The 27,674-nt window shown below is 37.2% G+C and overlaps 1 protein-coding gene across 1 annotated transcript; it reads right to left on the reverse strand.

The window, feature by feature from the left end:
- Positions 1 to 155: 155 nt before the first annotated feature.
- On the reverse strand, positions 156 to 27,084 carry LOC149070372 (uncharacterized). Its single transcript, XM_089249912.1, has 7 exons — positions 26,907 to 27,084; positions 6,564 to 6,681; positions 3,936 to 4,018; positions 2,135 to 2,233; positions 1,917 to 2,039; positions 1,741 to 1,800; positions 156 to 645 (listed from the first exon to the last, which is right to left on the reverse strand). The coding sequence occupies exons 1-7, from the start codon at positions 27,006 to 27,008 to the stop codon at positions 310 to 312; spliced, it is 921 nt and encodes a 306-aa protein (XP_089106038.1). The 5' UTR covers positions 27,009 to 27,084; the 3' UTR covers positions 156 to 309.
- Positions 27,085 to 27,674: the final 590 nt, after the last annotated feature.

Genomic DNA, 27,674 nt, shown 5'->3' on the forward strand with positions numbered 1-27,674 from the left:
AATTTACAACGTAATGTGGGCTAGAGGGTTGCCGTTTTAAGAGAATTTTAAGAACACGAGATATCTCGGGATTGCCGCTGTAAGGGTTAAGCTTATGTCATGCGTAAAATTTGTGTCATGCAAAATTTATAATAATGATGACAGAATTTCAAATATTCAATTTCATAAACTGTATAATTTTCTTTCACAATTTTCTTTATTCCAGCTGCAGCACATTAAATACACATAAGAAGTATCACAGATCCTTCAGAACATCATAATTTATGTTTTAAAAAATAATAATAAATAAATTGGGTGATTTATGTCCATTCAATACGGCAGAACTCCGCGTCCTTCATGCCTGTATGACTGCTCGACGGCGACGTGTCCGTATGGTGGAGGATGTGCAGGTGCGGACGCGACTTGTCTTAAATCCGAGATGGAATTCTGATCGATTCTCGGGTACAATGGATTCGAGAAGCTGCTCATGTTTTCCAGTATTTCATTGTTCAAATCCCAACTGGATTCCAGGCTCTCTCTGGGAACCATGTACTTCGGTAAATAGTTCGAATAGTAGTAAGGTGGTAGCTGGTGGTGGTTGTTGCAGCCATTGCGCTGTTGTCTTGACGACGGCGTCGACATCTGCGAGAGGATGTATAATGCCATCTGTGGAGAAAGGAAGGAACACGATCAAATATATCTTGTTTTACGGTTTTGGAATCGCAAGTGTGCGATATGTATTTTTAGCAATATATTTTTGAAACGTGGATGTTAGTATTTCGCGGATGATCTGTAAAGTATAACACAAGTAGACACCATTTTAAATCATGTCGGAAATGTAAACGTTCTGTGTGTTGGGCTTTTGAAATGCTCAATACAAGTTATTCGTTTCTTCGTCGCGAGAAATGTAATTAGTGACTCGCGACCACACCGAATATTAATCACTGGATCTGTGGATTCGATACGTGGTGTTAAAAGTCGTGAATGAGGGAAGCTGCCAGGAAACTCATGAATCACAGTATGTGGAACGCACGCACAGGATATATCTGTGATTATAGATAGCCGGCTCAAACATTGTCCTGAGTCAAGTTTGCGCTCTGAATTAAGCTTTCGATCAGGATTAAATGCCCCATTGCCATGTTCCTTTGAGTCGGAAAAACACAAAGAACGAACTTCAGACAACCACCGCGTTCTCATGCTGGTAATCCGCGTGAGTGCTGCTAAAAGCGTCTCGAAGCAGATGCTGACATTGCGCGTGTATGACCGCAGTAGGAAACTTGGATTAAAAAAATTTCAGCAGTTGCCCTATAGAGGCGCTGTGCGTTCGTGTGGGCATCGCGCTGGACTCTCGTCCTGAGGATCCAGGTTCGAACCCCGTTGATGGTTCAGTGGTGGTCGGCTGAAGTTAGTTTTCTGTGGTTTTCCAGCTTCGAGACGCAAATGTGAGCCGGTCTCCCATTTGAAAAAGTCTCTCTGCATGCAGAGAGCAGGCAGACCTACATCACGATACTGACAAAACATGAAAATTCAAGCATTTCAATCTTAACTTCAGTAAATGGAAGACATGGCAGCACAAGTACGAAACAAGCGCAACACGTTATCATAGATACTTCAGGGTCACACATTCGGGCATGTGCCAATTCGTTAGAAATTCCGTAGACCTGGATTGAGTTTGCACTAATCAAAGAATCTACCTAATACATCGAAAACATAAATGTTATCGAATAAAAAAAAAATATCAATCAATATGAATTTACGCACCAGAGAGTTATTAAACACAATCTCCTTCCCACGCATTTGCACCACATGTCCCAGGAATAACTGTAAATGCAAGAACAAAATTATCTTCGAAATTGCTTTTCATCACAAGGGGGGAATAACAGTATCTCACAGTACCGGTAACGTTAACTACACACAGTTAGCGAATATAGACTCACGTTTATGAACCAAAAAATGATTCCTCTCGAGAACAAGCACATCAGTACGAGATAAGACAGCGTGGGCGTTGGTTCGTTCGAACTATTGTATAACTGAGAAATTCTGAAACCAGGCGAAGTACTCTGCAATAAGAGAAATTAGTTAATTAGTGCTAACTGGCAATGGAAAGTATAGAAACGTATAAGATAAATGTTATTGTCCTAAATGGATTTTTTACCTCAAGCTTGATTCCAAAATATATCGTAGCTCCAATATCGAAAGCTGTTTGAAGATCCACGAACAACATCCAGTTCATTAGGAAGCGACGCGTCAGTGCCTTCGAGAATTAAATAAGAACGAAACAATGCAGTTAATAAGCATAACATCTATATCCGGATATTATTTAATTTCATTCTGATTTTCCTTTTACAGGCGCTCACCAATTGCATATTAATTAATGTATTTGTCACGGCACCACTAGACAAGATTTGACCACGCCTATTTCACGTAGAAATCAGGACACCGTAACATTATGTTTTAATGTACGTCTACACACATGCTTTGACCGTTGGGTAATAAGAATTACACAACGCGGGGGACTTTTATTTTTCTTTTCTTCTTTTCTCGCTCACGTACATTCTGGTTGCGATAGCAGCGCCACAGAGAATCCAAGAGACGCAACTCAAGTCTTATTAATGTGACGAAGTTTGTGTTAAGTTTGACGTTCTTATAGTGTGCATTGTTTGCTTCAAGTTCCGCAGAGGAATATGGACGAGGGGCATGTGTGCTTTAGTAATAGTAGTGGTAGTGCGCATCGATTGGCTTGCGGCAAAGTATTTCGTGACATCCGTACACATTCATGAGAAATTTCAGCAAACGACTCGGGGACAGCGCATAGGCACACGGACGTAAACGTCCCTCTAGGTATAATTACTGCAAAGCGGCGGGGAATTTCGACTCACTTGCAACAAACAACTCTAATCGTTTAGCTGCGGAAATCGAGATATGCTTATGCGCAAGCTTAAGAAAAATTCTTTTTCAGTTTTATTTTCTGAAAACTAGATGGCAGTGAAACTCAGACGTTTCTGTAACCGAACGAAATAGGGAAAAAAACGGCCGGGGAATGGAGTATAAGCAAATCTATCAGAAAATATGAAAGCATTCGCGCCTTGATGTTCTGTGGTTTCCAACTTCAAGGCGCGAATGGTAGCCGATCTCCCCTTGAAAAAGTCTCGCCACAGAGAGCAACAGACCTGCAAATAGTACAAATGTAATTCAATCAAAACACATGTCACTAAAGAAGGTCATCTCTCCTATAGTAATTGGATATAACTGGCCGACTACATGCGCCATCTTTACCCTTTTTTGTAGTATATCCAATGTGGCTATAGGTGAGATGACCTTCTTGCAGGGCAGTCATTTGGGAGGGGGGGGGCCCCGAGTTTCGAAAACACACTAAAAATGGTATGTATATATATAATATATATATACACACACACATATATATATATATATATATGTATATACATGCATGCATTGAGTACATGTTCTTTGTCGTCCCCCCCGTTTGCCCCCCCCCCCTTCGGAAAAAGTAGAAATGACGTTCCTGCCGTCTCGAATGACCTCAAGGTTCGTGCGTAGGCCTTCTGCTGTATACGGTGTTTCCGTGGGAGAAATTCAAAGTTTAATACTATATAAATACTACTCAAGTGGGTAAACCCCCCCCCCCCCACTCTCCCGGAAAAAGTTGAAATGACGTTCCTGCCATCTTGAGTGACTTCTCGAGCTTCGTGCGTAGGCCTTCTGCTGTACCCGGTGTTTCCGTAGGAGCAATTCAAAGTTGAATACTACGTAAGTTGTATATAAATAGTACTACTCAAGTGGGTAAAAAAAAACCCTTGGCAGTTATCCTAAACCCAGACAACAAAATTGCCGGCTTCCTCCAAATCTAACTAGATACTGCTTCCGAAGAGGCGTGGCCAAGTCTCTTCTCATGATAGACAATTAATATCATAAATATCCGATAAATCGTTTCTCACAATGTTTGCTCTGAATATCGTCCCGCACAAGACCAACCACACCACGTGCAACACCGTCGACGCGATCAGAAGTCCATGGATAACTAAATAGAGAATAAAAATATATAAAGGAGAGAAACAAAATATTCTTCTTACAAAAATGAATTTAAATTACATTAATTCTTAATTATTTTTAATGAATTAAATTCATTAGTTTTTGAAATCGATAAAAGATATCATTTTTAGTAATGAATTCAGATATGCGTATTATTTTTTTTGTATAAAAGTTTATGATTTTGAAACTACACACCAGTGGTTCTCGCTCTCTCTAGTGGTACTGGGATACTTCAAGGGGGGCCACGGAAGAAAATTTAGGAAGGAGCCATGACAGGTGGTTTGGAGGGCTGCAGAGAGCCGAGAAGAAAAATTAAGGTGTGAAGAAATAAAGCTTTTATATTAGTGACCTATACACTTACAGAATCCAACCAAACCACCCACGAAACCAGGGCCGTCTTAGGGTATGGACCCGCCCGGGCCTCACCGCCTACATTTTGCAGAAGGTTCCCTAGGATAGGGTTTTTCGCAAGCCCCGGCTAGATTTTTCACAGACCCCCCTCCTTTATATTAAACTAGCTATAATACCCGGCGTTGCCCGGGTTTTCTTCAATGAGGCTTTTTTGGATCACGTGATATCTCCCTCTTTCTTTGAGGGACATGCAAACCGTGTTTAAGTAAACCAATATGGCGACGTCCTGCGCGACTCATAAAAGAAATAAATCTAAATTTAAAGAAACGTAGAAATGAATAGTCCCCCCCCCCTTCTTTTTATGGGTGTAAGGTATTTCGATTCCCTCCCCCTGAACTTCAAGTTATCTATTTCTGCCTGTTTGAGCTTCCAAAAATGCTTAATTAAAGCTGTGGAATTTTTTCGTTGCACTTTACGGGGCCCAAAACTAATTTTAAAAACATCCTAAACTATATGAATTTATGCAAATAAATATCAAAAGACAATACGGAGACATTAATTTTCATGCTTGAGAAGATATAAATAAAAAGTTGAAATCAATGTTATTACATAGATTTCCAACTCAAAAGTAGATCCGGCAAATTATTCGTATTTTTAATTTTCTGGGCTTCGTATCTCCAAGTGAATTCAATATTTCAAAAATCGAGAATTCAATTTAATTTTTAAAATTATTGATGTGGCAGGAAACCCCCCCCCCCCCACTAAATTTCCGTATTTATGCAGCAGTTAAATCGGCAATTTTAACAGTGATTTCTATGGGGATCACCCTTTTCCTGACCCTCAAAGCGATACTGATGATGATTATGACGTCTATTCAAAAAGCCTCATTACTGAGAGCATATTGAAAATGTGGCAAACCATTATAAAGGCATAAACTATCATACATATACTAACAGGATTAAAGAAGTGACAAACCGTTGTAAAGGCATATACACATCTGAAACGCATTGCTAGGGAACCACGGTAACCAAAGTAAACGTTCGGAAAGTGATTGTTGAGGCCCAAAAACCATTGTTGTCGGACAGTTTTTTGCCCATTTGGAGCATTTGCCCTGGTCTGACGAAATTTTAAAGTAGCCTATCGTTCAAGTCGGGTCCCATTTGGTATATATGCAAAATTTGGCGACGATCGGTCTAAAATTGTAGATTTGTATAGAGAACATACACACACACAGACACACAGACACACAGAAAATCAATTTTATATATATAGAAGATAGATAGATAGATAGATAGATAGATAGATAGATAGATAGATAGAAGATAGATTATAGTGTGAAAAACAAAAAATGATGAGAACCATATCAGGCCCCGAGATGCAGCTCTGTCAGTCCCACTCTTGTGAGGGGTCATGCCCGGTGGCCTCATGTTCATAAGTGGCCCCACCTTATGATAGGTGGAAGGTAGATTGTGATAGGAATAAGTAGGAATAATGCAGGCTGTTTGATTCCAGCTAAGTATGGGACTACCATAGCATCACTTTGCGCCTGGGGGGGGGGGGGCCCATGATGTTGAGACAGTCATGAATAGAACTCGGACTAGCGGGGAGATCAATAAATTCTAGGCCAGAGGCCAATTTTATTTGCAAAATTTTCATTCACTATAAATTCACTGAAAAAATCAATTCAATACGTATAAAGGATCTAGAAGGGGGATAAGTGGTAAGTAGGGGATAAGTGGGGGGCGGGGGGGGGGTAAGGGTAAGTGGGTAAGACAGGGGAGCCACGAGAAAAAAAAATATGCTTCAAAGGGGGCCACGGGCAAAAAAAAGTTTAAAAATGCTGATCTAGAGCTGTGTCGCGAATCACTCAGGTTATCTTTAAATATGCCGCGGATCACTGACGGCCGTAAGTGATCAAGAGATGTGCCGCGAGTTACTTAATTCATGTGGAACAACCCCGCGGGTCACTCAAGTGATCTTTAAATGCGCCGTTTAGTTCATTTTTGCAAAATTAGGCTTGAGGTCGCGAGCGACATTAAATGACTCCAAGGGTCTCAATCAGCCCGCGGACCACGGATTAAGCATATGATTCAAAGCGTTTATTTGATAATTTAATGATTTATTTGATGGATGTTTGTAAAAAAATGTAGAAAAAAACTATTTTCGATGATTTTTCTACTTACCGTTGATGTCTTTTAAAGAACTGAACGTGATGATGCGCTTGGAAACTCCTAATGATTCTTTGCCATTCAGAAGCATCCACAACTCGGCATTCCAGCACAGGCCTATCGCACATTCGATCTGAAATTATCGGAACGCATGTTAATGTTAATATACGTCTTGCGCTGTTTCGTAAATACCATGTCAAAATTTCCAGCTTCATTCGTTTAAATTTTACTACCGGAATAGTCAATGCTTTCGTTCAATAGTCAACAGGTGGCACCATTGGTGTCTAGGAGGAGCTTCCTTGTGTTATTCAAGTGCAGTACAAGTAAACTATCAGTTTCTTACCACTCCCATTTGGAAAAGTCTTTACGGAGTGTGTCTAGGCAGACAACATGCTACTTACGTCACATAAAAACTCGACGTTTTCTATTTTCACTTCAAAATATAGAAAACAGATAGCAGCACCAGTATGACACGAAAGCCACCGTCCATGCCATGCTGAAAACACCGGTTCGGTTTGTACTTAGGAGGGGGGGGGGGATATCACTGTGCTGTTGGCATCACTTTTTTTTTGACAGACCCTTGGGCCATGTCTGGTATTACAGTATAACACGAAATAAGCATATATGAATACGTTACTGTCACGCATAATACGTACAACGCGTTCCTGCATGTAACCACAATTCGTTAGAAATTTTCCCAAGAGGAATGTTTACGAGGTGCATGTACGGTTAATGATAATACAGTCGAATCCCGTTATAACGAACACCAAGAGACTAAATGAATCACTTCGTTAAAACGAAATTTCGTTATAAAGAAATTCCAGGTTACATAGCATTGTTCCTATGTAAACTTATTTGGGGATTGGAAAAGTGTTCGTTAAAACGAGATTTTCGCTATAACTTTATTCGTTAACACGGTATTCGACTGCAGAAACAGTTTTTTACACTATTCATTCAACTACAGTGAAATCTCGATATAGCGATACTCTACTGACCATGAAAAAATATCGTTATAGAAAGATTAAAGTCACATCGAGAGGCAGAAGTTTAACATTAGATTATAGAGACTATAGGCATTTCCAAACAAGACTTGAAAAGATATCGTTGAAGAGGGAATTTATCGTTATATATCTAGTACTGATATAGCAAGGCCTCGCTACTAGTAAGTACTACTTGCTAGTAACTACTTACTATTACTAGTAAGTACTACTTGCTAGTAACTACTTACTATTACTAGTAAGTACTACTTACTCCGTAATTAATTTTAGTATACGGGCAGCCGAAACAAGTACAACTTACTCTTTAACCGTGCATGCAACTCGAAAGCCAACATGCTTCTGTGTGGAATTTCTAACGCATGAAGAAACGTGTTGCGTGTGTTTTATATGCGTTGGTTAAACGTATTTATGTTGACAGAGTTGTGCTTGTTTCGTCTTATGCTAATGCTATCATTTGCTTTCCGTATTTTGAAGTGAAAAATTTATGAATTTTCGTGTTATGTAAGTATCTCACTCTGAAAAAAAGGTCTTCCTTTCTCTTTTTTTTCAAGACTCATTCAACTGCAGTATAATCTGGTGAGTGAAAACAACTATTCTCTCCGGCGATAACGTTTTTCCTTAAGGCTGACCATATTTCCTCCAGAAAAGTGTGGGAAACTGAAATGCCAAACACGGGAAATCCCAAATATGAGATAACACCAATACACCAATTCTCTTTAAAAAAAAAAAAGATGCCAAAGGTAAGCGAGGTTGCCAATTATTGCTGGGATTTCCGAAAGCGGTCAAATTAAGCATTATTACAAATTGAATGAATTCTACTGAAAGAAGAAAACATGGCAAATAAATGTGAGATGAATATTCGTATTTATGAACATAACCATTAGTAGGCATAACCATAAGGTGACCATACGTCCCGTAGTTCCCGGGAGAGTCCCGGTTTTTTCTATTTTTCTGGTTGTTTCCGACTTTTTTGCGAAAATGTTCCCGTTTTTCACGTATTCTCAAGGAAGCCTTTCTACTCCTCATTTTATTCCTGAATATCTTCCCAAGTCAGAAATTATATTACTATAATTAGGACTACATATAAGAATATTCATCTCACATAATTGTCTTGTTTTTATTTTAATTCACTACAAGTGGCTCTTCATTTCCAGAGACTGGCGACTTTTCTGTGGTTTCAGCATGAGCTGGCGATGCTTAGTTTTGGCATCGTTTTTGGCAATGATTGGCAATGTCCCGTATTTTTCCGTATTTCGAAGCATAATTTACTGTATTTTTCCCGAGCAAATATGGTTAGCCTAATTATAACATAATTTATGTGTTATGAAAAAATAGTTTTAATCCTGATTCCAGTAAAGAATAAAAGTTCACAAGTAGCTTAAACTTCGTTGAAATTACTGGAATGTCCCGGGGAAAACATTACCGGGATCACTAACAATCCTGACCTACGAAAGATATGTAGGAAAAGGTCACTTTTTACATGCTCGCACACTGTCTAAGTCAGGGGTTTCCAACGTAGAGTGAGTTTCTCGTGGAACCCTTGATGGTTATATGGCTGTTCCGTGGAATCATTGATAAAAATGAAACTGTTCTACGGAACTCAAACAAATTTTTGAATATTTATCCAAAAAAACAGTGCGTCCCTAATGGCGTCTCAACAGCATTATAGCCCCAGGGCAAAATAAGAGGGTAATTAGTCACCATCTCTTAATCACGGGGAGTACGCAGGATGGATCTTTAGAAAGGGTGTAATAGGCTCAGGATGGGGGGGGGGGGACCTACAATATTTTCTTCCGATATTTTAATATTTTTTACCCACAAATATTGATTTTTTTTACGTTTTTCGACGGCTTGGGGAGGGGACACGGGCCTCCCATCCCCCCGCGTACTGTACTCTGCTCTTAATATACAAATGTATTATCATAAATCATTGTGCAAGATCTTATCGTGGAACAACTATTCCACTGAGGTCCCCGCATGCCCCCGCCCCTTCCCCATTCGAGAGGGTGGGGCTGGCAGGGCCCCGATATGTGATTCTCATCGGGGTTTTTTTTCGCACTATAAATTTATTGTAGAGGTGTCCGTGAAGAGTCGGACCTAAGGACCCACCGAAAATCTCAGCCTAGTGGCCTAGTGTGAGGGCCATGGTCTCCGTGCCGTACCCGATTATACTTATAACTAGGACTCACGAAACCGTCATCCTATTTGGAGGCATATTTACAAATCACGAGCTTTAATTATAACCATCACCAGAATGATAGCTCCGACCACAGAGTAAGAATTTATATCTTTAGTCTAAGGCTCCGACAGACCAGACATGACCCGGGCTCTGTCCCTCCCGGGATATAAGCCTTTTACCCGTGCGGGTTGGGTCGCGCTGGGGAGAGTCAGGGGTGCCGGGAAGGGGCGCCTTCCGGACACTCTCCGGAGGACGCCTCTGCCCGGCACCCCCCAACCCTCTGTCTAAGACCCTAGCTGCAAGCGCAAGACCTGGTCTTTAGGGTGTTCTGCGATCTACGGCAGCATCCCCCCCCCCACCCAGGCAGCCATCCAGCCACCGGGAGGGGCCCACAAACCCGAGCGACTGCCCGGGGCATCCTCACCCAAACCCACAAGACCCGACCCCATAAATCCCCCAGGAAATTGTTTATTTATTCAGAAAAATTAGAATTTATACAATTTTATACAATTTTGCTTTCCCAAGAATAAGAGCTCGCTCCCGTACAAGAACTCTGACATATGCTTTAACTGAAATAATCATGATGCTAATCATTGAATCATAGGTTATTCTTCTGTGTTGTCGGTGAATATCGCCTAAATACGAAATCAAGTATCTATTCTCAATGGTTTAAGTGAGCACCATGACCCCTACAAGGATAGGGCCGAAAAGGCCCGGGACAAAAATCTCATTATTATTTTTATTTTTTTACATTATAAACTCAATACAGAGAAGGCCCTCAGCAAACATCTCTGGGTAAGCTGGGGGAAGGGGGGTGCTTGATGAGCACCGAGATGCTAGAAGGGAAATTTGAATTGCTACATGAAATGTGGCTATAACTTTGGTTTTTTCCGCATGGGGGCATATTGTCTTTCATCTGATTTGCAATGACCTGTTTCTCTGCGCACAGAATTCCGATATCTGTGCAAATTGACAAAGTAACACGCTACCTTATACAATACAGTGAGTTCTTTTCTGCTCAGTAAAAAACTCTAGAGAAGCACAGAAGCATTCTCAGTTATTAACTTGGCTGGGGCAACCGGGGCACTGCCCGGGAACCCCGAGCCGAATGGGGCCTCACAAATAATGTCCACTTATTTTACATAACTTTTCCCCTTTTTAAGAGCCGCCCCCCCCCCAGAAAATGTCTGCCCGGGGCCCCGAAAGGCACGCTAGAGCCCTGGTCATTAGAGTCCCTACATCAGAGGCTAAACGTCCATATATTTTATAATTTTATCCACCGTGAAAAAAATGGTGCCTTTCTTAGTCACACTTGTCTATAACCAATAAACGGGTAGAAATAAAAATTTTATCAGCCAAAACATTGCCCATGTAGAAAATAACATCACAGTACAACAGTATTATATTGGAAAAGCATCATTAAATTGAAACCCCTTCTGCCGCCCATCAAATAAAAAACACAACTGTTATGATTCGAATTGGTAATCGGTTTTTGGTTAATGCGCTGCATGAAAAAGCAATGCAACATGAAGTTAGTAAATAACTTTATAAGCAATAATATTATTTGAAATGTTCAGATTTCCGTGGAATTTTAACTGTTGATATTTGTGTGCAGTATAAAATACCATAATCAAAAACTGGCCAAGAAAACTGAGCACAATAGGTATTCGGTTATAGCTTTTTCCTTAAAATTTTTTTCGACGTGTACTTCTTCGGTTGCTCAACCGTTATTGTTTCGTGGAAATTCTGCTTCTTTTAACAGGTCGTAGTGTAACGGAACTTTTTAAACTTGCACGTGGCTCCGGCGTGGACTTATTCGTGTGAATAAACAGCCTTGATGATGCTCGAGCTCCCGTGGAAAAGATTCGATTTTCTGATCTTTCCTATTTTCTCTTCTTTTTTCTATTTCGGCCACCAGGATAGGCCAATCTTAATTTCTAAACTTTCTCAATATCCTAATTCACTGAATTCTTTCAAGCGCCATACTATATGGCACATCAGTAAAGGTAAGTTGTGGCTTACAATCTTACAGGCGTAAACATGAAGGTCTGTCCCATCCGTCTGCCCGCTCCTGGTCAGGCCACTAGCGATTTCGAAGCCTTGAGCAAGCTAGCGAAACTCGCTCTTGAACATGACGATATACGTCAGATATACCAAAAACGTCTAATGTCGTTCTTGGGACTTTACTTAGCTGACTATGACAATCGTATTCTTCTTGTTGAGGACAAATGTAGCGTTGCTACAAATTTCAGCACCGTTATGGCACACTATGAGGATTACTTAGCTGATGAGACTAATACTTCTAACTTAGATGAACTCCTCAAGTATTCTGTTTGTTTCTTTCTCGAAATCGATGAGGCCCCCCCTGTAAGCACACGCTTGCATCCAAATTCAAGGCCCAGGAAAATTCCCCGGTATCATCGCCGCTCATTAGCAAGTCTTCTCTTAGAAGTGCAAAGAAGGCTAAAAAGAAACACAATAAGTCGCAAGATTCTGTCCCAAAGTTGGTTTCTCATTCTCAATCTGTCCCAGATGACGACAGTAATATCCCCTCTGCTTCCAATGAAGCCCCTTGTGAGGTGCTGTCACAAAGTGAGGACGAAGATGGGAATCGTAGAATACAACAATCGGACCAAGGCGGCAGTAGCACAGTACTACAGGATCTCATTAGCTCAGAGGATAAGGGTAATGAAGATGATATAGCTAATGAAGATATTGATCTTACCGGTTTTCAGAAGGTGACCCACACTAAGAAAAAAGACAATATCCCTCCTGTCATGTTGAATAAATGGACGGGTTGGCATGAGCACTATCCTAAGATCGTTGATATGTGCAAGCACAAACCCGAGGTTAAATCGGGTGCTAATAAGATGTCAGTTAAATTCTTTCACACTGATGATTTTCGTAACTGTACAAAGCTCTTTAATGAGCTTGGTTTTGAGTATCATACTTTCCAGGTGGACGTTGAACGTCCACTAAGAGTGGTTATCAGAGGGCTTCCAGTAAACATGGAAGTTACTAGCATACAAACGGCTCTTATTAGTGAGGGTCATGATGTTGGGAAAGTAAGCCCAATGAGACACTTCAGAACCAAGAGATTCATGCCCCTGTTCATAATTGAAACGGGAAAAGGAAATAGTGGAATATATAAAATCAAGGAGTTGATGGGGCTTCCGGTCACAATTGAGAAACTTAGGGGTGGCCCTGGAAAATTAATGTGCAGAAAATGTCAGAGGTTTGGCCATTCGGCCCAGACCTGTTTTAATTCTGCAGTCTGTGGCATTTGCGCACAAAAACACAGGGTTCAAGATTGGCCCCAACACACGAACAAAGCGCATAAAAACAAGTGTTCTCGTTGTGGTCTGGAACACAGAAGCTCATTTCAAGGATGTCCGAAGTGGCCCTGGCCTAAACCTAAGACCCTCTCTTTCACTCCTTCGGGTGAAAACGCACCTCAAGTAGAAAAAGAGGTTAATCTCATAGACTTCCAAGATAAAAACAAGGAAGCAAACACTCAGCCCAGGGTAAGTTTTTCCGATGTGGAAAAACTTACCCTGAAGAAACGTCCTATCCCTCATACTTTGAGTGGGGAACATGCTTCAACAATGACCTCAACAACAGAGGCCCAGGACCCACTGGTCCCATCACTGATCGATGTAGAGTCAGAAGGGCCGTCGAAAAAGGTTGTTGAGAGGAACGAGGACACTATTGAGCATGACGCAAATGACATTGCTACTGCTCTAACAACCATCACAAATACCACCTTCCAAAAGCTTAAGGATACCACTGAAGAGAAAGATAAGCTCGCAGTTATCTGGCAGAGCTTTATAGAGGTTATCCTATTGGCCAAGAAAATCTAATTCACTTATCACTTTCTGCTTTTTGCGAATATCAAACACTAATACGATAGCAATTAGTAACACCACTTTTACAACGGCTCCTAAGCCTTTTAGAATCATCAGCTGGAATGCTGACGGAATCCACAATAACCGCCATGAATTGCGTGAAACTATTGATGAATTTGACCCGGATGCGGTTCTCATACAAGAATCGTGGCTTTCACCGGCACGCAACTTCAAAGTCCATACATATGAATGCCATAGGCTTGACCGCCCCAACCTACCTGGAGGGGGTGTCCTTATTCTTATCAAGAGGAATTTTCATATTGAGACAGTTGATCTTCCTACATCCACAACTTGTGAGGCCATCGCTATTAGGGTACATCACCCAAATCAACAACCGATGGTAATCTGTTCCTTCTACAAGCCACCACGATATCGACTCGATATCACCTTAGTAAAAGCGATATTTAGAAGTAACGGTAATAAGCCCATATTTGTAGCTGGTGATTTCAACTCTAAAAGCCAACTTTTCAATAGCAACACAACAAATCAGGATGGTAGGATGCTCGCAAATTTTTGTCATTCAAATATGATTGATGTTCATGCGCCGCAATCATCTACACATTACCCCTACAACCTTCAGCATAGGCCAGACGTACTTGACTTTGGTTTGACAAAAAACCTTCTACACGGAGTCACCATTGAGGTACTCAGTGCTCTCGGATCTGACCATAATCCGGTACTATTCGAGATTGACAGTGGTATCACTTATGAAATTCCATACATGCTTCGTACAGATTGGACCAACGTCCGTACAACACTGGAAAATGAACCGGTCATTGAGATCAATAGTTTGACAAAAGAGAGCATTGATATAGCAGCAGAAAAAATTACTGAGGTAATTCAAAATGCCGTAAATAATTCGACAAGGCGTAGTAAGCCTTTTAAAAATTATGGCATCCCTGAGGAGTTGAAGTGTAAAATTAACTTCAAAAATCAACTCCGAAGACGAGTACAGCGTACGAGAGATCCCAATCTCCGTAACATGCTGAACCGTATATCCAGAGAAATAAGACACAGCCTCAAGGAATATCACTCTCTGAAGTGGAATGATTTTCTTGATGAGGCTGATGTATCGGATGGGTCTCTCTGGAAATTAATTAGAATTTGTAAGCCCAGAGCCATCAACATCAACAGAATACATGGTACAAATGGTCTTGTATATGTTACGGTAAAAGCCCGAAGAGTGGTAAAACCTAGGTTTGATTTACCGGTAAAACCTAGGTTTTACCACTCTTCGGGCTTTTACCGTAACATATATATGTTCATTCTAATAAATGGCGTGAATACAATATATATGATTACACGTGGATACAAGATTAAATGCGATAAATATTGGTAGGCGTTCAGTATATATGCAACACTATGCTCCCAATCAATGAAGAAAGAATTAGAACTATTTACACTTTTTACAAAACTAAACCAATTCATTGGGCCATATCAGGCCAGTATGTTCTTAGGTCGAAGAAACCTCAACACCTCTACCGCAGGATAAGGCGAGATGTCTCTTATGTGCTGATATTCTGATGTTTCAGCTCTATCGAAATATCCTCTACATAGTTTGACTAAGTAGTCATGTATGGTTTCAATGTTCAAATCCTTCATTATGTCAAGATTTCTGATATACCATTGTGCCCCGGTATATCGCCGAAGTATTTTATTTTGCTGCACTTGTAATTGTTTGATGACCGAGGGTTTCGCTGTGGAAAAGCATGGTGCTGCATAGCACATAATTGGTCTAATGACTGACTTGTACATAATGGTTTTGTTTTTGAGGCTAAGTGCAGAGCATGTGTAACAGACTCTGTTTAGAAGTCCTGCAGCCTTAGCGGCTCGAACTTTTGCCTCATGAATGTGAGCTTTGAAACTGAGCTTTTTATCCAAAATAACACCAAGATATTTTGTCTGAGACTTGGGTTGTAATATGGTCTGCCCCACTGTGATAGTGGTGTTCGGAGGGAGTTGTCTCCTTGCAAACCATATAAAGTTGCATTTACCCTCGTTTAAGACCACTGCATGTAGCTGACACCAGATCTCGACCCTTCGGACCATTTCTTGCAAGTTCCTCAGAGCTTGCTGAGGGTCCCTAGATGCCATAAGGATTTTCGAGTCGTCAGCATAAGAAGCTAAGATTCCTCTTTGTGGAGCAGGAAAATCGTTAATAAAAATATTGAAGAGTATTGGGCCAATTACCGACCCTTGACAAATAGATGCCTTTAGTGGACGTCTGGTGGAGAGGGCGTTTTTGATACGGACCTGAAATGTCCTATCCCTGAGGTAGCTGTGAACCATATGTATAAAGTGGGAAGGAAACCTTCTAAGTATCATAATGGCAATCAGTGTTGAGTGCTTAACCTTATCGAAGGCCTTCTGTATGTCTGAATCAAAACATGCTACATAATCCTTGTGGATGAAAGCATCCTGTATGTACTCCACAACACGGACCAGTTGTGTTACACAAGAATGTCCGCTACGAAAGGCATGTTGTTCATCTCGGATAAAGCTGTTATCCTCGAGATACAAAGATAATCTCGCCTTAAAAACTCGTTCAAAAATCTTGGACAATCCCGGAAGCAAGCTGATCGGGCGAAAATCATTCGCAAATAGACTTATCTCCCTAGTTTTTGGAATGACTTTAATAATGGCATGTTTCCAGCTATACGGAAAATGACAAATTTTTAACATACCATTAAAGATGTTTACTAATGTGGCGATAATATTATATGGAAGTATCTTCAAAGCTGTGTTAGTAATATTATCAAACCCAGGGGCCTTTTTTTCTTTAAGTCCTTTAATTATCTCGAGGATCTCCTCACGATCAGTGGGAGCAGCCGTCACGATGTTATGTGGCTGGTTGTTTTGTAGAAAGTTGTTAACCACCTGTTCAAAGTGTGTTTCTACAATAGGCGGTTGGTTACTATTTGGTGAAAACTGGTCTTCATATGTATTAGCGAATGACTCCGCTATCTCTTCATCAGTGTATATGTTACGGTAAAAGCCCGAAGAGTGGTAAAACCTAGGTTTTACCGGTAAATCCTAGGTTTTACCAAGTCGAGTTGGTAAAAGCCCGAAATACGCTTGAAAACGTATACATTTCGGGCTTTTACCAAGCACTTCGGTAAAAGCTGACATTTCGTAACTTTCATGAAATTAGTAAAAATGTGAATTTTCTAATTTTCATAAATTTGAAAGCTTGTAATTTAGTAATCGCAACGATCCAGATGCTAATTAAAATATTAATTAATTAACTAATTAGTCGTTCAAATTCGTCAAAATTAGTAAAATTGCGAATTTTCTGATTTTTATAAATTTGAAAGCTTGTAATTTAGTAATCACAACGATCCTGATGCTAATTAAAATATTAATTAATTAACTAATTAGTGATTAAAATTCGTAAAAATGAGTAAAATTGTGAATTTTTTTAATTTTTATAAATTTGAAAGCTTGTCATTTATCAATCACAACGATCCCGATTCTAATTAAAATCTTAATTAATTAACTAATTAGTGATTAAAATTCGTAAAAATGAGTAAAATTGCGAATTTTCTGATTTTTATAAATTTGAAAGCTTGTAATTTAGTAATCACAACGATCCTGATGCTAATTAAAATATTAATTAACTAATTAGTGATTAAAATTCGTCAAAATTAGTAAAATTGCGAATTTTCTGATTTTTATAAATTTGAAAGCTTGTAATTTAGTAATCACAACGATCCTGATGCTAATTAAAATATTAATTAATTAACTAATTAGTGATTAAAATTCGTAAAAATGAGTAAAATTGTGAATTTTTTTAATTTTTATAAATTTGAAAGCTTGTCATTTATTAATCACAACGATCCAGATGCTAATTAAAATATTAATTAATTAACTAATTAGTGATTAAAATTCGTAAAAATGAGTAAAATTGCGAATTTTCTGATTTTTATAAATTTGAAAGCTTGTAATTTAGTAATCACAACGATCCAGATGCTAATTAAAATATTAATTAATTAACTAATTAGTGATTAAAATTCGTAAAAATGAGTAAAATTGTGAATTTTTTTAATTTTTATAAATTTGAAAGCTTGTCATTTATCAATCACAACGATCCCGATTCTAATTAAAATCTTAATTAATTAACTAATTAGTGATTAAAATTCGTAAAAATGAGTAAAATTGTGAATTTTTTAATTTTTATAAATTTGAAAGCTTGTCATTTATTAATCACAACGATCCAGATGCTAATTAAAATATTAATTAATTAACTAATTAGTGATTAAAATTCGCAAAAATGAGTAAAATTGCGAATTTTCTGATTTTTATAAATTTGAAAGCTTGTAATTTAGTAATCACAACGATCCAGATGCTAATTAAATATTAATTAATTAACTAATTAGTGATTAAAATTCGTAAAAATGAGTAAAATTGTGAATTTTTTTAATTTTTATAAATTTGAAAGCTTGTCATTTATTAATCACAACGATCCAGATGCTAATTAAAATATTAATTAATTAACTAATTAGTGATTAAAATTCGCAAAAATGAGTAAAATTGCGAATTTTCTGATTTTTATAAATTTGAAAGCTTGTAATTTAGTAATCACAACGATCCAGATGCTAATTAAAATATTAATTAATTAACTAATTAGTGATTAAAATTCGTAAAAATGAGTAAAATTGTGAATTTTTTTAATTTTTATAAATTTGAAAGCTTGTCATTTATCAATCACAACGATCCCGATTCTAATTAAAATCTTAATTAATTAACTAATTAGTGATTAAAATTCGTAAAAATGAGTAAAATTGTGAATTTTTTAATTTTTATAAATTTGAAAGCTTGTCATTTATTAATCACAACGATCCAGATGCTAATTAAAATATTAATTAATTAACTAATTAGTGATTAAAATTCGTAAAAATGAGTAAAATTGTGAATTTTTTTAATTTTTATAAATTTGAAAGCTTGTCATTTATCAATCACAACGATCCCGATTCTAATTAAAATCTTAATTAATTAACTAATTAGTGATTAAAATTCGTAAAAATGAGTAAAATTGTGAATTTTTTAATTTTTATAAATTTGAAAGCTTGTCATTTATTAATCACAACGATCCAGATGCTAATTAAAATATTAATTAATTAACTAATTAGTGATTAAAATTCGCAAAAATGAGTAAAATTGCGAATTTTCTGATTTTTATAAATTTGAAAGCTTGTAATTTAGTAATCACAACGATCCAGATGCTAATTAAATATTAATTAATTAACTAATTAGTGATTAAAATTCGTAAAAATGAGTAAAATTGTGAATTTTTTTAATTTTTATAAATTTGAAAGCTTGTCATTTATCAATCACAACGATCCCGATTCTAATTAAAATCTTAATTAATTAAGTAATTAGTCGTTCAAATTCGTCAAAATTAGTAAAATTGCGAATTTTCTGATTTTTATAAATTTGAAAGCTTGTAATTTAGTAATCACAACGATCCTGATGCTAATTAAAATATTAATTAATTAACTAATTGGTGATTAAAATTCGTCAAAATTAGTAAAATTGCGAATTTTCTGATTTTTATAAATTTGAAAGCTTGTAATTTAGTAATCACAACGATCCTGATGCTAATTAAAATATTAATTAATTAACTAATTAGTGATTAAAATTCGTAAAAATTAGTAAAATTGCGAATTTCTTAATTTTCATAAATTTGAAAACTTATAACTTAATAATCTCCATGATCCCGATGCTAATTAAAATCATAATTAATGAACTAATTAGTGCTTCAAATTCGTGAAAATTAGTAAAATTTCGAATTTTTATACATTTGAAAGCTTGTAATTTATTAATGACAATGATATTGATGCTAATTAAGATCATAATTTATTAACTAATTAGTCATTCAAATTCGTGCAAATCGGTATAATTGCGAATTTTCCAATTTTCATAAATCTCAAAAGATTTTATAGCTAGTCCCGGGGGGGGGGAGGGTTACCAGTTGCAATCTGTAAAACAAATGGTGGCCATGGTTCGATACGCTCGCGTGATATAAATTAGAGCTTGTCTTTGAATCACGTCCATCTTTGCCAGGCGCCGAGCAGATAGGGAAGAAAACCAGATGGGAGCCCCAATGGCAATCTGTCGATACAGTACAGTTCTGTAGAGGGTGTTCCTCAGATTACGATGGTATCCCCACCCTGCACCCAATAATCGTCTGAAATGATCTAGCGTATTGATAGCTTTTCTAAGTAAGTAATGTGAGTGTGTAAAAAATATTAGCTTGTTGACGAACCATATTCCTAAAATTTTGAGACCTTTTTCGGCAAACTTAATTTGTTCCCCGTTAGTTTTCATAGTGGGACTCTTTTTCCTTTTGTTTTGCCAGAGAAATGATGACTTGGATGGTTCCACTTGCAGATCATTTTGTTGTAAACATTTGGAGATTTGTGTCAACGCAGCGTTGACAGAGGCTGTAATTTCAGTGGGTTCCTTAGAAGACATCAAGAGAAGGAAGTCATCGGCAAAGGCTTATGCTGTGATCCTCGAGGCCCACTGGAGTAGAAGTAATGAATCGAATGTAGTATTCCTAGAAAGCGGGTCCGCCACATAAGCCCTGGGGGCAACCTCAAACCAACGTTTTGGATGCTGGTGCTGTACTTATATTAAGAGTGATCGGGTGCGTCCCGAGAAAATGTCCTCCAAAATTTTTCTTAGCTGAAGAGAAGTAGACATAATTCGAAGGCTATTAGTTATTACCTCATGAAGCACACAATTAAAAGCTCTCTTAATGTCGAGGGAGATAACAATGTGAGTAGATGTTCCTTCCTCCGATTCTCAATCTGTTCCATTAAATGAAGGGCATCACGTGTTGAGTGAGCCATACAAAAACCAAATTGAAAAGATGAAGGAGGCCGTCCTGGTCAACATAGTAGGAGAATCTTTGTATAAAAAGTTTTTCGAGCACCTTTCTTCTGTCCATCTTCAGGGTGATTCAGAAATGATGGAAAAACTTCAAGAGGCGATAGTACACACCAACACAAATAATTGTCATCAAAGAATGCATGGTCTAACATGAAACGCAAACGCGGGAGCGCGTTTCGAAACGGCTGCTCCGCAAACCTTAAAACGGCATTCCTGTTGAAAATTATCTGGAGACAAAGAACACCATGTATGTGCATGCAAATGTAACCTGGGAAAAAAGAAGAAACAGTACTCAAATCTGCGTCACAGTGAATAAAAGGCGCGGACTTCAGCCTTGTAAATTTATGCCAGCGTGCAACCGTTCTAACAGTTATAACGTACTGGATAATGACGCACTTTAGTAATACTGAGTCCACGCCTTTTATTCACTGTGACGCAGATCTGCATACGGTTTCTTTTTCTTCCCCAGGTTACATTTGCATGCATGCATGGTGTTATTTTTATTCCGATAAATTTCAACGGGAATGCCGTTTTAACGTTTGCGAAGCGGCCGTTTCGAAAGGCACTAGCGCGTTTACGTTTGATGTTAGATCATGCATTCTTTGATGACAATTGTTTGTATTGGGTGAACTATCACTTCTTAAAGTTTCTCCCATCTTTTCTGAATCACCTTGTATTATTCGTAAGACCTCATGTCCTTCAAATGGTGGCTATGCAAGAGGGCTGTTCAGATGGTTGTTTTGGATCGGTATTGATGTACACAACTCTGGGAAAAGGCTTGCCAGATGTTTCTCTGTTATAGCTTTTGGTGTGGAGATGGACTGCATTGGAAGTTGCATCTGCGTTCGCCTGGGTCGAAATACTGCCTTATAGGGCATACCATATTCCGTAGCAGCTTGCGTGCGGAGCCTATTCCAGGAGCTGGATTTGGTTTGTATTATTGCTCGTTCGAAAAGTGTTCGAGCCCTTCGAAAGAAGGCCATAGTGATTCAAGTCCAGCCATTTGAGATTGGCACATTCTAGGAGGAAAAGGGAGATTAAAAAGACAGCATCTAGCTGTCTTTTAACAGGACCGGATTAAGATGTTTGGAGGCCCTGAGCACTTGAATGGTTTTGGTGTCCCCCACCACCCGGTCCTTACAAGTATATTTTACTCGATATTGAATCTATAAATAAATAAATGAAATTTTATACTTCCGAAGTAATTAATCTGAGGCAGAATTATAGTGTGAATATTTCTAAGCACGGGCATTGAAGGTGTTTCCCCCTTTTCGCTAACGCTTTTCTTTTCCTACTTTCAAAGGCTTTGATAATATCCGATGATGATGTCTCTCGCCGCTATTACTACGAAGGTTTTGACTGCTGGAAGATAAATCCAGGAAAGAACATTTAAGCGCCCTTGTGCGGACCCACGTCCTCTCACTTGCCGGGTGAGCGTACTAGACCATAAAACCAACGAATCCTCTTTGCTTAGAGCTTGTGTGCGCTGAATGGAGCCGTACATGGACAGCCAGACCTAACTCAGGCCGAAGCTCACAATTTCTGACATTGCCACGAGATGGTAATTTATCCGAAAATGATGTCACTCTCTGCTGCGAAAGTTTTGACAGCAGTCTGGCTGTCTATGTACGGTCCCGTTCAGAGCACGCGAGCTGCAAGGAAAGAGGATTCGTTTACTTTGTAGTTCAGTGTGCTCACCCGGCAAGTGAGAGGAAGTGGGTTCAATTCCCCGCAAGGCCAGTTGAATTTTCTTTTCTGGATTTATCTTAGCATCAGCCAGCTGTTAAAAAAAAAACCTTCGTATGGATAGCGGAGAGTGACACATCATCTTCGGAAAAACTAAACTGTCTCACGACGGTCCCAGGTGGCGGATAAGCTCGAACCGCCCCTAGGAGGGGGACAGTGCTAATAAGATAATGCCTCACGCGTGAGGCCTTTCAAAATATCCGTAGTAAAGCACACTTTAAAAGAGCTTCAAAACTTCCCGTAGAGTAGATAACTGTCCGACAGAATTTAGCAATTTTGTTGTGAAAAAAAGAGTAAAAAGTTATTGATACAGGATAATTCAGACAAGTGGTTTTGAATATGGCTGGCTTTTTTTTTTTCACACAAGATTTCTAGCAGTTCCAAAAATTGTAGAAAATAAAATGGAACAACTCCTACTCACTGCGCTTGGAACCCACGCTGCCTAAGCAATGACAATGATTTAGAGAACATTTCTTTAAACCAACTTTGATTGGAAATTCGTTTAAAGATAATTAATAGGAATAAGATTTTTGGCTATTCGAAAAACACATTAGCTGGAACAATTACTATAAATTAAATTCAATAAATTTCCCAAGACAATCGCATAGCTGCCAAGTCTCCCGAATTTTAGCTTCATCGCTCGATCTCCCGAAAAGTTCTTAAATCTCCTGAATTTTTACGAAAATCACAAAAATCCCTAATTGTCCCTAAAAATTCCCTACTTTATTAAAAAAAATCCCCGCTTATGAAAACAATCCCTAAGGAATTTCTTGTGGGGCATGAAGCCTCTTTTTTTCCCTTTCGAAATGATGTCACACGTCGTAAATGGGGAAATTCTCTTTTTAAGGAAGTTTTACAAACCCTCTGATGGTAACAAGAAAGTTGTTTGTCTTATCGTGCAGGGAAATGGCTTAGCAGCCAATAGTCCTGGATAATAATTTAAGATTATAGTGACGCGCATATGGTCAAAATTTCTTTTGTTGAAGTTACGTACGTGCGATATAACAAAGCATGAATAATGAGAAGCAAAAACATATTTAATCAATTTTAAAGATACTTATTCCGATGAATTTCCTTTCATCAAACGTTCCAGAAGAGGGCCGACTTTTCCTTTTTGTACAAGTTGTGTTACGGACATAAACATCGGTCATGGAAAGACTGCCATCATCAGTCGTGAAGTGAAAAAAAAACATCAAGTCACAAAAAGTCAGTGTTCTTCAAAAATTGACGGTGTTTTCCTTCATCTTCCGATGATTTTCGGGTCATTCGCGCAGAATGTTTGTTCACAGCGTCTCTGATTGAACACAATATTTATTTTTACATCATTGAAGTTTTGGCCTCCGATTTCACTTGTTTTTTGCGTAGGAATTTTATTCCCAAGGGTAATGGGAATAAAATCTTCCATGTGTGTAAAATCCTTATTTTAATTTGACTTCAGTTTTTGAGTAGGGATTTTATTTCCTACGCTTTAACTTTTATGTTTGGAAAATCCCTATTTTGTTTGGAAAATCCCTATTTTGTTTGGAAAATCCCTATTTTGTTTGGAAAATCCCTATTTTGTTTGGAAAATCCCTATTTTATTTGGAAAAATCCCTATTGTATTTATTAGGGAGTGGTTTTAGCATAAAATACGGGTTTGTGCGAAAATCTCCCGAATTTTCATTTTCAAAAGTTGGCAGCTATGCAATCGTAATCAATCATTTTCAGAATTTGTAAATTACAGTTATTACGATTGAATATATCACAACACTATATAATAACATACTTTTTCCAAAATTTGCCGATTGGTTTTGGTTGTTCCCGAGATGAAAAATCCCGAAATGAGCTGTATAATTACTGTTTACTGCCTGATCATTAAAATATCCGGAACGTGTGCACTCGATGGCGTTGAGAAAATTAGAAAACTACATGAACTTGAATGACTAATTAGTTAATTATGATCTTTATTAGCACCAGGATCGTTGCGATTGATAAGTTACAAGCTTTCAAATTTATAAAAATAAAAGAATTCACAATTTTACTCATTTTTACGAATTTTAATCACTAATTAGTTAATTAATTAATATTTTAATTAGCATCTGGATCGTTGTGATTACTAAATCACAAGCTTTCAAATTTATAAAAATCAGAAAATTCGCAATTTTACTAATTTTGACGAATTTGAACGACTAATTAGTTAATTAATTAAGATTTTAATTAGAATCGGGATCGTTTTGATTGATAAATGACAAGCTTTCAAATTTATAAAAATTAAAAAAATTCACAATTTTACTCATTTTTACGAATTTTAATCACTAATTAGTTAATTAATTAATATTTTAATTAGCATCTGGATCGTCGTGATTACTAAATTACAAGCTTTCAAATTTATAAATATCAGAAAATTCGCAATTTCACTAATTTTGATGAATTTGAATGATTAGTTAGTTAATTAATTATGATCTTAATTAGCACCAGGATCATTGTGGTTGATAAATGACAAGCTTTCAAATTTATAAAAATTAAAAAATTTGCAATATTACTAATTTTGACGAATTTTAATCACTAATTAGTTAATTAATTAAGATTTTAATTAGAATCGGCATCATTGTGATTGATAAATGACAAGCTTTCAAATTTATAAAAATTAAAAAAATTCACAATTTTACTCATTTTTACGAATTTTAATCACTAATTAGTTAATTAATTAATATTTTAATTAGCATCTGGATCGTCGTGATTACTAAATTACAAGCTTTCAAATTTATAAATATCAGAAAATTCGCAATTTCACTAATTTTGATGAATTTGAATGATTAGTTAGTTAATTAATTATGATCTTAATTAGCACCAGGATCATTGTGGTTGATAAATGACAAGCTTTCAAATTTATAAAAATTAAAAAATTTGCAATATTACTAATTTTGACGAATTTTAATCACTAATTAGTTAATTAATTAATATTTTAATTAGCATCAGGATCGTCGTGATTACTAAATTACAAGCTTTCAAATTTATAAATATCAGAAAATTCGCAATTTCACTAATTTTGATGAATTTGAATGATTAGTTAGTTAATTAATTATGATCTTAATTAGCACCAGGATCATTGTGGTTGATAAATGACAAGCTTTCAAAATTATAAAAATTAAAAAATTTGCAATATTACTAATTTTGACGAATTTTAATCACTAATTAGTTAATTAATTAATATTTTAATTAGCATCGGGATCGTTGTGATTAATAAATGACAAGCTTTTAAATTTATAAAAATAAAAAAATTCACAATTTTACTCATTTTTACGAATTTTAATCACTAATTAGTTAATTAATTAATATTTTAATTAGCATCAGGATCGTTGTGATTACTAAATTACAAGCTTTCAAATTTTTAAAAATCAGAAAATTCGCAATTTTACTAATTTTGACGAATTTGAACGACTAATTAGTTAATTAATTAAGATTTTAATTAGAATCAGGATCGTTGTGGTTGATGAATGACAAGCTTTCAAATTTATAAAAATTAAAAAAATTCACAATTTCACTCATTTTTACGAATTTTAATCGATAATTAGTTAATTAATTAATATTTTAATTAGCATCTGGATCGTTGTGATTACTAAATTACAAGCTTTCAAATTTATAAAAATTAGAAAATTCACATTTTTACTAATTTCATGAAAGTTACGAAATGTCAGCTTTTACCGAAGTGCTTGGTAAAAGCCCGAAATGTATACGTTTTCAAGCGTATTTCGGGCTTTTACCAACTCGACTTGGTAAAACCTAGGATTTACCGGTAAAACCTAGGTTTTACCACTCTTCGGGCTTTTACCGTAACATATATACTCTTTTGTAACCATTAGGTGCAGTATTCCACTTTTTTGTCAATTATTTGCTGAGATAATTGACTGATTTTGTAATTGTGTATAAAATGCGTTCTTGAATTTTGATACTTCACCTCCTTCGGACATAGCTCTACAAATTTCAAATTTCTGTGATAAGTAAGCCACAACTTACCGAATTCATTTTTTTCTAATATGATCTGAATTAATTTGACGTATACTGACTCTCTGAGTACAGCATGGGCTGTAAATTTTATTATCTTTTATTGACACGCCTCTTATACACTTACACTCACACACTCAACTATCACATACAAACAGCTTTTTAACTTCTTCATCCAGCTCGTACGGAGCAGCATCAAACAGGGAAGCTTATGGGAGTCTTAAAGACTCGGTACGCCCTGAGCAAATGTATCTACCTCAGTCAGTCAGGTATTCAAAACTTTTCACTACATTACTGTGCTCGAATAAGCATTTATATGCCCCCTCCTGCTCCAGAAGAAGATTAATAGTTTTGTCACCCTTCACGCGATTTTTGTCTAGTTGACTTGACTACTCATTCCTCCAAATTAGCCGCCCCCCCCCCCAAACCGTAAATATGCCTCTGCGACTGTCACTCTTTTGGTCGTTCATATGTCTTCACACCCTCTGGGTCACTGTTCTTGTCCTTCGCTCAAATCGTCATTCACATGCGTGCACACCCTCTGGGTCACTTTTTGGTCGCTCACACGTATGCACACTTTTTTTCTTTTGTGGTCACTCACATGCTCTTACCTTCACAACTCAGAAAAATATAAATAAGTTCCTATACTCACCGCGCCTATGATGGCCGCCACGATGGTCCCCGTGGATAGAGAGCAACATCCACAGCAACATGTGCCTTTCTTGCATTTGATATTTTCGGGTGTAGAAGCCATATCTTGGTTTTTTTAGGAGCTGTGTCTTGACGCTTATTGACTCGACGACTCCCTTTATAAAAAAGGAACTACTGTTTCAACTACTGCGAAGTAACGGATTCCTAACAAGTTCGTTAATTTTGTCACGTGAGTGTTGTCATTGTTTGTTGGATATTGGTATCTCTGTTCGAGAAAAAAAAAATAGAGATAGATAAGCAGAATTCTCTCTTTTGAAATTCAATCGCTATTCCCCTGATTCACTGAAAATCAGTTCGATAAACTCTCTTGTTAGACATTCTTACATGTACTTTTTGTTTTCTTATCAGCCGAAAATCAATTGATTTCATGCAATAGGTAGACTGACCATATTTCCTCGCAAAAAAAAAAAATACGGAATATCAGCGATTCTTTCACCAGAAAAGATGCCAAAGGTAAACAAATTTGACGATTATTGCTGAAATCACCAATGGAAGAAAATGAAGGACAATTTAAAATCCCTATGTATTTTGAAATGAATTCTATACGGGGGAAAAAAACGTTCTACGTGATCTCAATTGCAACGACACTTCCGTTATAACGTGATGTTTCCGAACTTCCTACCTGAACGTAGTAGCGTACCAAATTACTCATACCCTTGAAAATCATGGTACCACATTTCATTATCATGAGGTCAAATCCGGATTTATG

This window comes from Pholcus phalangioides, unplaced genomic scaffold (assembly GCF_987345545.1).
Source record: "Pholcus phalangioides strain wild (caught in Gottingen) unplaced genomic scaffold, Ppha-v1.0 ptg000022l_1, whole genome shotgun sequence".
NCBI lineage: Eukaryota > Metazoa > Arthropoda > Arachnida > Araneae > Pholcidae > Pholcus > Pholcus phalangioides.

Bases quoted from the DNA above. Each gene is read 5' to 3' on its own strand.
- LOC149070372 (XM_089249912.1), bottom strand. From the start codon at position 27,008: ATGGCTTCTACACCCGAAAATATCAAATGCAAGAAAGGCACATGTTGC. The intron at 6,682-26,906 runs GTGAGTATAGGA...CGATAATTTCAG, and splicing joins TGGCGGCCATCATAGGCGCG to ATCGAATGTGCGATAGGCCT. The intron at 2,234-3,935 runs GTGAGAAACGAT...TAATTCTCGAAG, and splicing joins CGATATTCAGAGCAAACATT to GCACTGACGCGTCGCTTCCT.